The sequence below is a fragment of the Lucilia sericata genome, unplaced genomic scaffold (genome assembly GCF_015586225.1).
Source record: "Lucilia sericata isolate MDLA Ls3-8-SP2 unplaced genomic scaffold, ASM1558622v1 Contig000418F_arrow, whole genome shotgun sequence".
NCBI classification, from domain to species: domain Eukaryota; kingdom Metazoa; phylum Arthropoda; class Insecta; order Diptera; family Calliphoridae; genus Lucilia; species Lucilia sericata.
In genome coordinates, this window is record NW_023994435.1 from 280001 (window position 1) to 297090 (window position 17090).

The window sequence follows — 17090 nt, forward strand, 5'->3', positions numbered from 1 at the left end:
GTCGAAAAGTTTTCTATACAAAATTCTAGGAAAAGTTTTCTATCGAAAGCTCAACGGACAGTTTTCGATACAAAAATCAAACAAAGCTCAATGAAAGCTCATCGATAGTGGAAAAAGTGTGATCTTAGAGAAATAAATCAAAAATAAAGGCAATGTATTTCATAGAAAACTCATCAAATTATTTTCTGTGGGAAAAAACAACAAAAAGTTTTCTGGAATGAATGTAGTGCTAAATAAAAGTCCCCTATAACCGGTGTTTTCAAATAGTTCTTTTAGTTATTTGCACTCGCATTGTTGTGATTTAAGTGACAACGACATATACCGAAACAAATACAAGTGATTGATTGAAACACCGACAGACAGACATGCAGTCAGACAGACATAGAGACCGACAGATGTCATTGTCTTATTCAATACAAACATTATGCATGGATAAACAATAATTATTTATTGTTATTTTTTCCGACGTTTTTTTCTCTCCCTCTTTTGCTTTTAAACAATTCACAAATAATTTATTAACTAAATAAAATAAATGTATTTAACATTTTTTTTTTTGCTAATGCAAAGAACAGCACATGTATGCAATTAAAAAAAAACGAAATTACAAATGTTTAAATACCGGGTAATTATGGTCAAATCTTAAAGATTGCAATTAAAAATTTATTAATTTAATTATACAAATTAAACAAAAAAAAAAAAAAAAAAAGAGAACTATTAATACTTTTACAATCTTTTTAATTTTTGTATAATTTAAGTAGCTACTAAATAATACCGGTTAACATTTTATTTATTTTTATTCTTTCTTCTATTTTAATTGTATCAATTTCATTTTTGAATTGTTTTATTGTTGTTAATATTGCTATTGTTGTCGGTGTTGCTATTGCTCGGCGTCTAGCACGTGTTTTAATCAGAATCAAACACCTGTCTGTTGCTACTGCCATACGATGCGATGCAGTTGCCACAGTGCAGTCTTCCATTGCATATTAATTGTTCAATTATTATTATGAAGAGAAGTTTTTTTTGTCATGATTAAATTGTACAATTATATACATATTTTAATTCCAATTCACATGGGTGTGGGAATTTAAACATTGTTTATTATAATTTTTTTATATATATTTTTTTAAATAGTTAATTTTTAGTGTTGCTAATTTTTATTAACATTTTTATGAACGCAACTACTTAATTTTGTATACATTCGTTAGACTTTTTTTACTATTTATATACTCTGTAATTATAATTTGTATTATAATGTCAAGGTTAGTTTTGTTGAGGTGGTCAAGTTTAGTTAATTTGTTGGGAAAATCATTGATAGTGATTAGATAATTGTGCGGTTCCTCTGCTATCTAATATCTTAAAAATTAATCGCTGGAAGACATATTAAATAATTAGCTTTTCAAGGGTTATATTTTTGATTTGGTAACGTCGACTATACTGTTATAAAGTCGATAAATTCTTCAAATAATTTATATAAAGAAAAAAATTTTTCGTTGAAAATTTTAATCATTTGTTCTAAATAAGGTTTTTACTTGTATAGATTCTATTCGTGACATGATTGCTGTAAATCGAATTCTATAAGGACACATTTATCAATTAAGGTTATGTTATAATCTTGAATACTAGATCCGCCTATAATAAAATTATTTTGAAAAGAAGTAAGAATTTATAGTCGCGCATGGCCGATCATATGATACCATACACCAGTGATTATGTTACAATTATTGATTTTTTTAAAATAATAAAGCATTAAATTTATTTTCTACCTTAATTCAGAAATATTTTAACAATTTGTTGAAAGCAAAGGGATTTTGTAAAAAAGGGAGTTAATATGGACCTATTATTATAAATTTTGATAGAGGGATTAACGTCTACATTAAAGTTATTTATGCAAAATATTATCGTGATATTAGTGTTTATAAATGAATTTTGACCATCAAGTCATTTTCTGAATAGGACTTCATTAGGGGGATAGGGTCAAATAAGGCTCGATCATTACGAAAAGCAGCAGTATCATTAAGGATTTTGGAGTGATACAAGAACATTTAACATATTTATGATCTCAAAAGCCCTATTCGGGGAGTACGGTTGTATGTGTTGTGTCAAAAAAGAAGATGTGCCAAAATTTCACCAAATTATCTTGAGAATTGCGAGCTGTAGCTTGCGCACAAGGTTTACATGGACACACAGACGGAGGGACAGGCAGACAGACAGACAGACAGACAGACAGACAGACAGACAGACAGACAGACAGACAGACAGACAGACAGACAGACAGACAGACAGACAGACAGACAGACAGACAGACAGACAGACAGACAGACAGACAGACAAACAGACAAACAGACAAACAGACAAACAGACAGACAGACAGACAGACGGATGGACGGAAGTCTCAAAAAGTGAACCAATATTTTTGGGTGTTACAAACATCAGCATAAACGCATAATAGCCTCCCCACTACAGTGATGTAAGGTATAAAAAAACATCAAATCCCAGCAAAAGTTTGCAGTTGTTTGTTTGACAAGTTTCTATTGAAAACTGTTCTACAAGTTCGCCAAGTTTTCTATTAAAAACTGTTTGATAAGTTCGGCAAGATTTTTTTGTTTAAAAATGTTGCACAAGATATCTATTGAAAACTTGTTCAATATTGGTCAAGCTTTTATAGACCGACATATATTCTATAGATAACTGTTCAAAAAGTTCTCTTTAGAACAAAAAACTATTTGACAAGTTTTCTATAGAAGAGAATAAAAAACTATTCGGCATGTTTTCTGTAGAAAACTATTCGACAAGTTTTCTACTAAAAAGTGTTCGATAAGACTTTTCAAGAAAAGTGTTCGATAACTAGTTTCTAGTTTTCTATAGCAAACTATTTTACAAGTTTTCAAAATTGAGTTTTGTTGAATAAGTTCTCTATAGAAAAGTGTTCGACAAGTTTTTTATTGAAAACTTTTCGACAAGTTTTCTATAGAAAAGTAATCGACAAGTTTTCGATAAGTTTTCTATAGAAAGGTGTGCGATAAGTTTTCTATAGAAAAGTGTTCGATAAGTTATCTACAGAAAGGTGTTCGATAAGTTTTCTATAGAAAAGTGTTCGATAAGTTATCTACAGAAAGGTGTTCGATAAGTTTTCTATAGAAAAGTGTTCCTTAAGTTTCCTATAGAAAATTGCTCCATAAGTTTTGTATAGACAACTATTCAGATAGTTTTCTATTTCTATTCGGATAGTTTTCTATTTCCATAGAAAACTATTCTGCAGAAAACTATTCTATAGAAAACTATTCGACTAGTTTTCTATTCAGGATTTTCATAGAAAAATATTATACAGGTTTTTTTTTATAGAAAACTATTAAACAAGTTTTCTATAGAAAAACGTTTGGCTAGATTTCTGTAGAAAACTATTAAACAATACAACTTTTCGAAAAGTTTTCTAAGGAAAACTATTCAAGATGTTTTTTATACAAAACTATTCGAGATATTTTCGATATTCGACGAAACGTTAGACGATAAAACTCTTCGAAAAGTTTTTTATGGAAAACTATTCGAGAAGTTTCCTCAGAAAACTGTTCAAAGAGATTTATTAAAAGTTATCAATAGAAAGTCGTTTTTCTATAGAAACAACAATTTAGTAATTTTTTCAACAAGTTTTCCTTAGAAAATAGTTAAACAAGTTTTTTACAGCAAATTGTTGAACAAAGTTTCTATAGCCAACTGTTGGACAAGTTTTCTATAACAAAGTATTGAACAAGATTTCAAAATTTATGGCATTTTGGATAGAACATTGTTCGACCAGTTTTATATAGACTGTTCGATGGGTTTTCTGTATAAAACTGTTCAATAAGTTTTCTCTAAACATTTTTTCTATAAGTTTTCTGTATTAAGAAAGTTTTACAAATTTTATATAGAAAATTATTCGACAAGTTTTTCTATGAAAAGCTGTTCGTTGAGAAAATAGTTCGACATGTTTTTGCTTATAAAAAACTGTTCCTAAAGTTTTCTTCGGAAATCAATACGACAAGTTTCATGTTCATCTAGATTTCTAGGAAAATTCTGTTTTTGAAGCTTTATTTTGAAAACCATTTGCCATGAGTTCTATTGAAACCTGTTTAGAAAAATTTATTAAAAAATTCTACAAGTTTTCTTTAAAAAACTCTTCGACAATTATTCTTAAAAAAAAAAACAATTCTATAAGTTTTCTATAGAAATCAGTTTAAGCTCTTTGGTGCAGATTTCGATCAAAACTATTTATATTTTATAGAAAAGCAAAAGGAAATCAATTTTCTACGAGTTTTTCTCGCAAAACATTTTGGACTTAAAAATCCAAATTTATATCTACAGTGATATAAATTCTTAAGTGTCGAATTCAAGACATATTAAATTATATTTCATTCATAAAAAAACTTGGCATATAAAAAAAAAAAAAAACAATTCAATTAAAACTTTATTATAAAAAAACAATTTAGAAACGTGTTTTTGCACATTAATTGCATTAAAGACAACTCGTTCTAGTGAGAATATAAAAAATGCTTGTAATAATAAATTTGCTTTATATCCGGTTGCATTTAATTGATCATTTTTTGAATACTGATCTGAACTCTGGTCACCTCTTTCAAATTTTCCGTTGGAACAACAATAATACTAACAAATAAACAAACCTTAACAAACAAATATTTAATTGAGGAGAATAAAATAAATTAAAAATTAATTAATTTTTAATAGACCATCAATAAATAAATAATAGTTAATAATAAAATGCACACGAATGACCAATAAATTAATGTATGTATGTATGTTATAAAAATATCTCACCTGTTTTATTAAGTAACGATAAAATGTTTGACGTTGTGCTTTGACCACCAGTCTGCAGCGGCTGCTGAGCCAGCAATAATCCCAGCAAGAGTAGAGTATTTATGAAACCGGTTATGGGGCTTTGGCAGCGTGTATAGATGCATTTACGATTTTGTGGGCCCAACATAAAGTTATCACTTGATAATGGAATTTTTTGTTTATTTTGATTTCCTCTTAACACAAACATACTGACATAATTATGCAAATAATTTGTATAATAAAAACAATAATAAAAACAGCAATTGACAGTTAAATGACTTTTAATTTTTGTTAAGCTTTTTTTGTTTGTTTTTAGAAAGATTTATCAAGCTGCAAAGAAATAATAATAGAAAAAAAACAAGATATTAAAAGATTAATTTTCTTTTGTATTTAATCTAATTTGTTTTATATTTTAATAATCATTAAGATATTTGTTTGTTTTTTGTTTAAATAAAGAAAAAATCCAGTCTGTGTGTGCTTTTAGCAAAAATCCCTAAACAATTAATTTTGAAAACATTTCAATCTGTCAAAATCTATTGTTTTGAATTTGTATACATTGTCACGTATGCCACAGACTAAGATTAATAAACAAACAACTAAGTAGATCCAAATATACATTCTAACGTCATAAGTAGTCAGATTTAAATATTTATTTGTTTCACAAAAACCTCTTTGGATTAAGTATTTAAGTGAATTAATTTTATTATGTTTCTGGCTGATGTTTGTTTTGTTTGCTTTTTATACCATACACCACTATAGTGGGGAGGGTATTATGCGTTTGTGCTGATGTTTGTAACACACAAAAATATTGGTCCTACACCCACCTTAATGTATACCTTTGCCCGTCCGTCTGTCTGTCTGTCTGTATGTCCATCTATCTATGTTTCCATGTAAACCTTGTACGCAATTTTCAACATAATTAGATGAAATTTGACACATAAGTATGTACTCTTCTTTTGACCCAAGGACGAAGCTTATTAAAAAGGGGTTAAAATCGGTCCATTATTTCGTATAGCCCTCCTACAACCGTTCCCCTCTAATAGGGCTTTTGAGCTCATAAATATGTTCTTGTATCACTCCAGAAATCGACAAAACTTAGTTTTATATAAGTCTTAATTATATTGCTGATTTTCGTAAAGATCGGCCCTCATTTGACCTTATCCCCCATACTAAGTCTCCTTTAGAAAATGACTTGATGGTCAAAATTCACCTATAAACACTAATATCACGATGATATTCTGCATAAATAACTGATGAAGGCGTAAAACCCGCTACCAAAATGTATAAGAATAGGACCATATTAACCCCCTGCCCCCCATATAACCCCTCTTTTAGAAAAATCCCTTCTTTGTCAACAAATTGTTAAAATATTTCTGAATTATGGTAAAATTGAAATTAAATACTTTATTATAAAAAACTAATCAAAATTTGTAACATGATCATTGGTGTAGGGTATCATATGGTCGGCCATGCCCGACTATAAATTCTTACTTGTTTTATTATGTTTCTGGCTGATGTTTGTTTTGTTTGCGTTTTTATTTTTGGAGTCTGTCAGTTGTTTTGTTCTTTAATTCGATACATGCGAGCATCCGGCAGTTGGTAGTGTTGTAGTCTGTCAGTACGGAGGTCATAAGTTCGATTCTCACCAACAGGCCCAGTGATGGGCGAAGTGTATTTATTCGGGAATGTTGTAACTTCAAATGAGCACCGATCAATACGAAAATCGGCAGTGTTATTTAGATTTATGCTTCTTAGATAACGATAAGCGAATTTTCACTAATTTCCCGAAGGTGACTTGGTATGGGGGCTAGGGTTAAATGTGGGCCGATCAATATAAAAATCTGCAGTGTTATTTAGACTTACATATATAAAACTAAGTTTTGCTTTTTTTATTATAATTTAATATAATTACAAGATCAAAATTCCTATTCGGGGTGTACAGTTATATGGGGTCTAGGCGAAATAATAGACTGAGTATGTACCAAATTTCATAAAATTATCTTTGAAAATTGCGACCTGTAACGTGCGCACAAGGTTGACATGAACACACATACGGACAAACGGATGGACGGACATTGGTATACTTTAAGTTGAGTGCAGGACTAAAGACCATTACTCTCCCCTCTAGAGCGGTGTACGGGTATTGGTCTTTAAAAGAGTATCTAATTCATCTAATCTAATTCATTGTAAAATGTGATGTAGGGTATTACAAAGTTTGGAATCGAAATATATATAGGCAAAAATGTTTTAGAATTATAAACCATGATAAACGGCCTACAGGTGATATGGGATGTAGGGCATCACTTAGTCGACTAATTAGTTTTTATTGTTTAATTGTGTTTTTCGCACATGTATGAGAAGTATTTATATCTATAATTTGTTTGCTTATTTAAATGATGTTAATATACTCATTAAAATATATTTTAATAATAAATAAATATTAAATTATAAATATATAATTTTTAACGAAATTCGCAGACTTTGTTTTATAATTTATTATATGAAGAATATATTTAAAATTACAAAGTTCAACTTAAGAAACGAAATCTGTCAAACATGACAACATGCAAAGAAATAAAAGACAATTAAAAGTTATTAATGGTTTACAACAGGAACTTGTTAATAAACTATTAAGAAACCATTGATAACTTTATGAATACTGGGAAAATTTTTAAAGTCTTTATTAGTGTATTTGTTATGGTGATCATAAGTAATTAACACTTAAGTTTACGCAAAATTTGACTTAAGTCAATAAAAAATAGGCTTTAGATTATTTTTGTCAAAAGCATAATATTTAACTTAATCTGTTATGGTTTATAACCATGGTATGGTATAAGTATTACGCTACTATTGATTTTTTATTACGATTTTTTTTTTAAATTTTATATTTGTTTATTCAATAAATAAGCAGCTGCTTATATTTAATGACATTTATTTATTTTTTTTTGTCAGCAAAAAAAAAAAGTTAAAAAATAAACAATTAATTATATGGTTATGAAATTATGTTTTATTTTATTTATTTTTTGTTTCTTTTTTTATTTATCTCTTTTTTTATAACACACATATCACTTATACATGCCGGTATGTGTATAAAAATTTGTACAAATATTTGTCTTATTTTGAATTTGTATTTTTTTTTTGCAATTAACCAGAAACTTTTCATTAAAAGTTCAAATTAATTGGAAATTTTATACATATGAGTGTAATTTAATTTGACTATAATAGAGTAATAATCAATTTAATTTAAATTAATTTATTATATTTTTTTTTTACTGAAATACTCAGTTACTTTAATGGTATTCCAATTAAAATATTATACAAACTTGTTTGACGCTATTGTATTGTTTGTGGTAAGTTGAAGTTAAATCCTGGACAGTGAAGTGTATTTGCAATTGAAAATGTTTCCTTATTATTTAATTAAGTAGTGACAATAATAAATGAGTATTTTTTGCAATTTTAAAAATGTAATGGTGTCTTGATGTCAATGTTTATACACATTGACCCATTAGACAAGCAAGGAAAATCCGTTTGTGTAAAATAATTTAAAGGAAGTAAATGGATAGGATTACACCGTCATAAACATAAGAAAAATATGTATATTTCCACAATACATTTGATATTCAAGCTGTACATGCATGTTAGAAACCAGAAAAAATCGTAACAGTTATAATATTTTTTTAGTCAATTTTTATTCAACGACTTTAAAAATCTACACCCGACAATTACCCAATTAATTAAACATTTCAACACAATTAAATTACTCTCGCATTGTAAACAAATAGCAAATCCAATTTAAATTAATAAGATTAATTCAATATTATCATTCCCATTCACGACATTATTATATAATATTTATGTCGAGTAAGTAAATAATAAAATGCAAATCATGAACAGTTTGTTTTAATTACTTTTTTTTATAACCTAGATTATTTAAGTGTTTAAAGGCGGCTTTCTTTAAATACACCTTTATTTGTATTTTCTTTAAGATAAGTTTTTATAACTTTAAAGATTTTTTCACTTTTTTTTTTAAATCAATAGTCGAAAATTAAAATTGTGTATTTTTTAATTAATGTAATTTGGATTTTTTTTTATTATTTTTTTATTGTTTGTTGTTAAACAGATTTTTGGAAATTTTTATACATATTTTAAAAATTTTACATTCACTTAAAACAACTGAAATCATTGCATTCATTGTTCTGTTAAAATAATAAAAAAAATTAATACTGTTTTAAATTTATTTCTTAAAATCCTTTATTGACACTTATTTGAGTTTAACTTGATGAAATATTTATTAATGTATCTTCTAAAAAAGATTTTTGAAGAAAAAAAAAGTAAAGAAGTAAGAGTGTTATTTTCGGCTATGCCGAATCTTATATACCCACCATCAAACCGTATGCCAGTAATATGCGTTAAAGTCATTTCCTAAAGGGAACGGGGGGTAGAAAAATTTTGGTTTATATGAAACTTATTTATGTCGAATTTCATCGCTATACTCGTATTTTTAAGACAGTAATGAGCGTTAAAGTCATTTTCTGAAGGGCACCTTATATGGGGGTAAGGTCAATTATGGACCGATCCTCATTAAATTCTGTAGAGAGATTTTGGCTTATACTCACATTTTTAAGCCACTAATGTGCGTTAAAGTAATTTTCTGAAGGGGACCTTATATAGGAGCTAGGGTAAATTATGGACCGATCCTCATAAAAACCGATAAAAAGATTTTTGCTCATAAGAAACTTACTTATGTCGAATTTCAGCGCTAGACTCGTATTTTTAAGACAGTAATAGGCGTCAATGTAATTCTTTGGAGGGGACCTTATATGACGGGTAGGGTCAATTATGGACCGATCCTCATAAAATTTGGTAGAGACAATTTGGCTCAAATGAAACTTATTTATATAAAATTGCATCTCTATAATCCCATTTTTAAAACAGTTATGTCTGTTAAAGCTGTTTTTCGGGGGACACTTTTATGGAGGGTATGCGAAAACGTGGATCGATATTTCGAATTTTCAATACCAAACAAACCTTACCTATAGGAAACATTTGTGGAAAATTTCAACTCTCTAGCTCTTTCAGTTCTATCGTGGTTTCAACAAATAGACGGACAGACTAGATCGTCTTAGTATTTAATAAGGACCCAGAATATATATTTGATCAATATATCGATGTGTTATAAACGGAATTACAAAATCAATATACTCCCCATCATTTTTGATGGTGGGTATAAAATGTTAAACCAGACAGACGGACAAACATGACTTAGTCGACTGAAAAAATATGATTCTAAGCCGACGTTACAATTTTGATGATAATTCAATTAACAATTCATACGAAATTAAAAAATTTTCTCAATTGACCTATTTCCCGACGTTCCGAATTCAACATATTTTTTACAAAAATTTCAACTTTGGGACACAGCATTCAAGGCACCAATGGAAGCAGTTTTAGAAACCTTCATGTGTTCTTTTTTCTTGGAATCCAATTTTTGGGAATTTCGTACACTAGGGGGCGCTACAATTTAAAGTACTGTCCATTTTAAACACGATCAATTTGTATCTAAAGTTATTGCATAAAATGTATTTCTGAAAATCATAATAAAGGAATGTGATCAGTGAATAGAACTTGTAATGAATTTTTCTGCCGTTCAATTGCAAGGTTTTCTTGGGAGGTCCAAGGACGACTATTTAAAAATCAGGTCAGAAAATGGATTCTAATTAGATTGGAACAAAACAAACTTCCTAACGGAAATAACAAAAATATTTCTTCAAAATTTATTTATAAATTATTTCTAATTTTAAATTAGACTAATTTCAATTATAAAACTCATGTTATAAACGGAATCTTAAAGTTTTTAAAACACATACTGAATACTAATTAAATTATATTCAACTTAAAGTAATTTGCGTTAGTTTTACGTCATATTAAAGAGAGTGTGATATTCTGGGAAATAACATCTTAGAAAACTGTAGATTTTAAAAGTGTGAATATATTCTTACTAAAACGGGATGTTAGTTTTTATTTCAAAAATCCAAGAAAACGATTTAACGTATAAAATTTCTTGAGGGCATAAAAACTATTTTGCACATACCATTACTTAGTTGGAGGTAAAGAGTCATTACTCATGTGGATGATTATGTATTCATGACACATTATAACATTTATAGGTGCCATTAGCTGATCGGTCTATAAATATATGTTTAAGAAAAAAAAAACAGCAATAATAACAAATGTATGAAAATAACAAATGACCGAATATTTTGTATTAAAAAAAATATATATAAAAACCATGTCAACAAAATTATGCAATTATGATAAATATATACAACGCATATAAATTGTAGGTTTTTTTTATAAATATTATTTCCCCCAAAAATTCGCATTATTTATTTTAAATAAATCATTGACTTAAAATTTACATGCCGTAAATGAATATTTAAAATAGAATATTAAATAATACTTAAATGTGAATAACATTTATAATTGATTTATGTGATTTTTTTATTTCTTTCCAGTTTACGTTTTTTTTAGGGAGCAAATAACTGCGGTCTGCGGTTTTAAATAAGGTAAGATTGAATTTAAATATTTTAAATCAAACATTTTTTACTTGAGAATATTTGCACAGGTGTTTTTTTCTTTTTAATTGTAAATGTATTGTCTTTAAGATTGTTTTAAAAGAAAGTGCATTTAATTAAACACGATTGTGAACAAATTATTAAAAGATTGTTGTTATCGCTATAGAACTATTTATTTAGTTAATAGTTTTCAAGTTAATTTGTATGATAATTAATTCTAAAAGCTTTTTAAATGTTTGAAGTAACTAAATATATTTAGTTACACACATGATATTGTATATCTTGGTATAATTAAACAAACCTTTTTTAAAAAAGGCAGACATCTTAGAGACATTTTGAATATAATTTGAAATAAATTTCAATTGGTAGAATAATTGATACAAATTATAACTTGGCTTAATTTAACACCTCAAAATGTTGGCCAGAGACATCTAAAAGTGCTTTCGTTTATTTTGTCTGACAAAAATTAAAGCCAATATTTGGTTATCTAAACATTACTGAAAGTTAAATTAAAGACTGTAATGGAGTTTAAGAGATACTTAACCGAAATCTCTTCTAGTCCGAGGTTAGTGTGATGTTAGGATGAGGTGAAAAGGGGGTGACATTTCTTATCATCAGACTGTATTAAATGTTTGCTCAAAAACGTCAGACAGTTTAAAGTTTTGTAAAATCACAGCGGTTCCTTTCTCTAGCTATCTTTTAAGATAAATAATTTCGATTTTTAAAACAAACGTAACATTTTTATTTTACTACGTCAAGATAATATTATCTGAACTTATATACAAATAAACAAATATTTAAATTTGTGCTTTTTTTGTCTTTTTGTAAAAAAAAATCTTTAGATAAACTTTGGACTTTTTTTATGAAACAAATTAGCGGTGAATAAGAAATATTTTATTTTATAGATAATTAAGATAAGTTTAATAATATATTTAGAAATTACTGTTTTCGTAATGCAGGAAAAAAATTAAAACTTCAAGTTTGATATAGGAAACTAAATGAGAATATGGCTTAAATAAAACTAGAACTTTAGCTCTATAAATTCTTATGATTAATAGATAATTTTAAAAGTTTTATAAAGTTTTCGAACATAAGTTCGAATTAACGAAACACTTGTAATCGTAACATCGTCATGTACATTAATACATGACAAATTTCAGCTTATTTGGCTATAATTTTGACCTTAACTTACCTTGACCTTGACTTAACATATAATAAACAAACTAACATCTTAGCATTGAAAGTAGAATAAAACTTGTAAAATATGTTTATACAAGATATTCTAAGGTTGTTGTTTTTAATTTCAAATTGAAACTTTTGACATTCTAAATTTGTTTATACTAAAAGCAATATAAATTAAAAAAACCCACTTAACGATTTTGAAGATTCTAACTATAATAGTTTTCCAAATATACACGGAAATTATTACAAGTTTGCCGATTTTTCCAAACGTTAATTAAGATTCTAATGCAAACTATGCAAAAAAGTGCATAATCTAATAGTTTCCCAGTTATACGGAATTTTGTATTTATGTAATTCATATGGGAGGTGCCAATCCCCCATTGAAAGTTCGCCCATTTTGCTCTAGATGTGCACATGAATGTCAAAGATCTTCATGTAAAATTTTAAGATTTTAGTTTTAATAGTTCTCTAATTAATTAATATGGGGGTTCCAAATCCCTCCCCGCTGACAAAAGTTCGCCCTTTTTTCCCAAGAACTCTAACTGTTGCAGTTTCTGAGATATGCGACTTTTAAGACTAATTTTGTATGTGGGCGTGACTCCTCGCCAAAGCAAAAAAGGGGAGTTTTTGGAAAAAAAAATTAAAAAAAGTTTAAAAAAATTTAAAAACATTTTGTTGGAAACAATGAAGAAATAGCTATCTGAACTTCTTTGGACAATTTTTGCTAGGACCAATAGATGAAAAGTTACACTGATTTGAATAAAATGTCCAACTTTGACCCCCGCTAAGTTCGGCAGTACTGGACCGATAGAGCTGAAAATTTGTGTCTGGCAAATTGGTGCAAATTTCATCCAAATCGATTTTTTGAAATGGGTCACTTGACACGATATTTCCCATATATAGATAGATACATAGATATAATGTGTATTGGGAGAGTCTTCTTTGAATGTCAGAATAAGCGAATTGAAATATGACAGTTCAGTATTGCTGTTTTTACTGAATTTTCGAAAAATTTGCTTCTTCTAGTAAATTTTCGAAAAATTTGCTGCTTCTAGTAAATTTTCGAAAAATTTGCTGTTTCTAGTAAATTTTCGAAAAATTTGCTGTTTCTAGTAAATTTTCGAAAAATTTGCTGTTTCTAGTAAATTTTCGAAAAATTTGCTGTTTCTAGTAAATTTTCGAAAAATTTGCTGTTTCTAGTAAATTTTCGAAAAATTTGCTGTTTCTAAAAAATTTTCGAAAAATTTGCTGTTTTTAGTAAATTTTCGAAAAATTTGCTGCTTTTAGTAAATTTTCGAAAAATTTGCTGTTTTTAGTAAATTTTCGAAAAATTTTCTGTTTTTAGTAAATTTTCGAAAAATTTTCTGTTTTTAGTAAATTTTCGAAAAATTTTCTGTTTTTAGTAAATTTTCGAAAAATTTTCTGTTTTTAGTAAATTTTTGAAAAATTTTCTGTTTTTAGTAAATTTCGAAAAATTTGCTGTTATAAATTATCGATAAATTTTCTGTTCAAAAAATTTGCTGTTTTTACTGAATTTTCGAAAAATTCGTTGTTTTTACTGAATTTTCGAAAAATTTGCTGTTTTTACTGAATTTTCGAAAAATTTGCTGTTTTTACTGAATTTTCGAAAAATTTGCTGTTTTTACTGAATTTTCGAAAAATTTGCTGTTTTTACTGAATTGTCGAAAAACTTGCTGTTTTTAGTAAATTTTCGAAAAATTTTCTGTTATAAATTATAGATAAATTTTCTGTTTTTAGTAAATTTTCGAAAAATTTGCTGTTTTAGTAAATTTTTGCTTCTGGAAAATGTACGAAAATTTTGATATTTATCAAAAATTCAATCTTGTGTCTACATCTTAAGAAAAACAGCTTGCCTTTGTTGGGCTACTATTGAAGTTTCCTGATTATATGGCCTAATCAGATCTTAACATTCAAAATTATTCATACTTCGTAATCTAAACTGATGTCTATAAAAGTTACTTGTCGTAATTACGAATGTTATTTAAATATCAATTATTTGTTCCTTGACTTTAAAACTTTTTTTGGTAGATTTAATACAAATTAAAATTTAATTATTTCCACATGCCAAAATTTATTAATATAAAACAAATTCTAAAAATAAACAAACCTTTTGGCATTGTCATTAATGTTATTACGATTTAAATTATCTTGTTATGAATATAATGGCTATATATATTCTTTTATTAACACCTATTTCTAACAATGAATGACTAAATTCTCACAAACTATTACCAAGTCTCTGGACTATTATTAATTTGCTGATAAAATACATTTGTTCTAAAATCGTTTAAATTAATCATGTAATTCAAGTAAAGTAAAACTATTAATTAATACAAAATAAGCAGTTCAGCAACATGTATCTAAACATTGAAATGTTGCCAGCAGTGAGTTGCTAAAGTTCTTGTTATGGGTTGTTTACCTTAACACATTCTGTTAAATTATTGAAATACACATAAATAATAACAAGAATTTACTTTAACTATAAACAGTTGTCCAAAACTAGATTGTTTTTTTTTAGTAGGCAAGGACGTTTTTTACTATTGAACAAAACTATAAAAGAATGTGGTTTAAATGCACAAAGACTTACCTGTTGCACAAGAATTTATTCGGCAATAAAATTGGTTATTTATATTAAGATAAATATGAATACTTGGCTGTCCTTTTGTTTTTAATTGTTCAAAACTGTAGCGTCACTATTTCACTTTTTTAGCTGTTGGGCTGTAAAATGTAGCTTTTTTTTCAAAACTGTAGAGTCACTATTTCACTTTTTTAGCTGTTGGGCTGTAAAATATAATTTATAATTTGGCACGTTGTGAAATTTGTATTTTGTTATGAATTTTTATTGCAGTTAATATAATAAAATTTAATCAAAATTATAAGATTGTTTATCTTGTATTTATTTTGTCACAAGATTATAACTAAACAAATGTTTGAAGAGATAAAAATCAAATGATTTACGTTTTAAATAGTTATTTTTTTAATTAATATTAATTTTTATGGTTTTTTTAATTTTAACTGATTTTTTACTTGTTTTATTTTACGTTTAAAAAATCCTAAAAATTTTCTTTTTTGTAAATTTTGCAAAATTAATTAATATTTGTTGTTCAGTTCTTTACTGATTAACGTTTAGGACGCGACTAACTGCTCAACAGTTAGTAAAACCGTATATGAATAAAAAAAATAATGATTCGTTTTTGTTGTACGTTACTGTTTAGTTGTAGTAGCCCAGTTAAAAGCACAAAATAGCAAGAAGAAGAAATAAATGATCGTGTTAACCAAATAGCAAAAAATTACTTTAAACAAACAGCAGCCAATCTCTTTGCTGGCAGCAACAGTAACGCATTATCAAATACACAAACGATCAGTAGTAGCAACAGCAGCATGTGTTGCTCATATTTCAAAGTTTCGCTCTCTGTGTATTTCATATTATATTTAAATATAAACAATAACCCTTTAAGTGATAATTTTTATTGGAATGTGTGTATATATAAAGAAGATACTATTATGCTGCTATTGTTTTATCTTTTTGATTAAGTATTTAAATTTAGTTAATGAGTCTAATTCTAATTAAAGATTAATTCATCTTCCCCAGGGAATTCCCTTTGATTTCGATTTATTTGGCCTTTGAAATTAAATATAGGCTATTACTGTATTCTAATAAATCGTTTTTAGTACATATTTTATAGTTTAAAAATGTTTGATCATTTTCGATAGAAATTTAATTGCTAATTTGAGTTCAGTAATGAATGTTGAAAATAAATCTGTGTAACAATATAATTACTTTGTATAAGCAAGATTATGATTAGCATATAGACTAGACTATTAGACTAGACTATAGACTAGACTATAGACTAGACTATAGACTAGACTATAGACTAGACTATAGACTAGACTGTAGACTAGACTATAGACTAGACTATAGACTAGACTATAGACTAGACTATAGACTAGACTATAGACTAGACTATAGGACTAGACTATAGACTAGACTATAGACTAGACTATAGACTAGACTATAGACTAGACTATAGACTAGGACTATAGACTAGACTATAGACTTAGACTATAGATCTAGACTATAGACTAGACTATAGACTAGACTAATAGACTAGACTATAGACTAGACTATAGACTAGACTATAGACTAGACTATAGACTAGACTATAGACTAGACTATAGACTAGACTATAGGACTAGACTATAGACTCGACATAGACTAGACTATAGACTAGACATAGACTAGACTATAGACTAGACTATAGACTAGACTATAGACTCGACTATAGACTCGCCTATAGACTCGACTATAGACTAGCATATAGACTCGACTATAGACTAGACTATAGACTAGACTATACTAGACATGACTAGACTATAGACTAGACTATAGACTAGACTATAGACTAGACTATAGACTAGACTATAGACTAGACTATAGACTAGACTATAGACTAGACTATAGACTAGACTATAGACTAGACTATA

General features: G+C 27.6%; 1 protein-coding gene across 2 annotated transcripts in view; it reads right to left on the bottom strand.

Moving 5' to 3' along the window:
- Positions 1 to 15767, bottom strand: part of LOC119604684 — a 25510-nt gene extending 9743 nt beyond the window's left edge. The window contains exons 1-3 of one of the 2 annotated variants that reach the window (XM_037957461.1): positions 15633 to 15767; positions 15193 to 15386; positions 4810 to 5157 (exon numbers count right to left, since the gene is read on the bottom strand). In XM_037957461.1, the coding sequence (XP_037813389.1) occupies positions 4810 to 5035 (226 nt within the window). In that variant the 5' untranslated portion in view covers positions 5036 to 5157; positions 15193 to 15386; positions 15633 to 15767. Of the gene's footprint in view, positions 1 to 4809; positions 5158 to 15192 lie in introns of both variants that reach the window. The other variant, XM_037957460.1, reaches the window with a different exon arrangement.
- Between the last annotated feature and the right edge of the window lie 1323 nt (positions 15768 to 17090).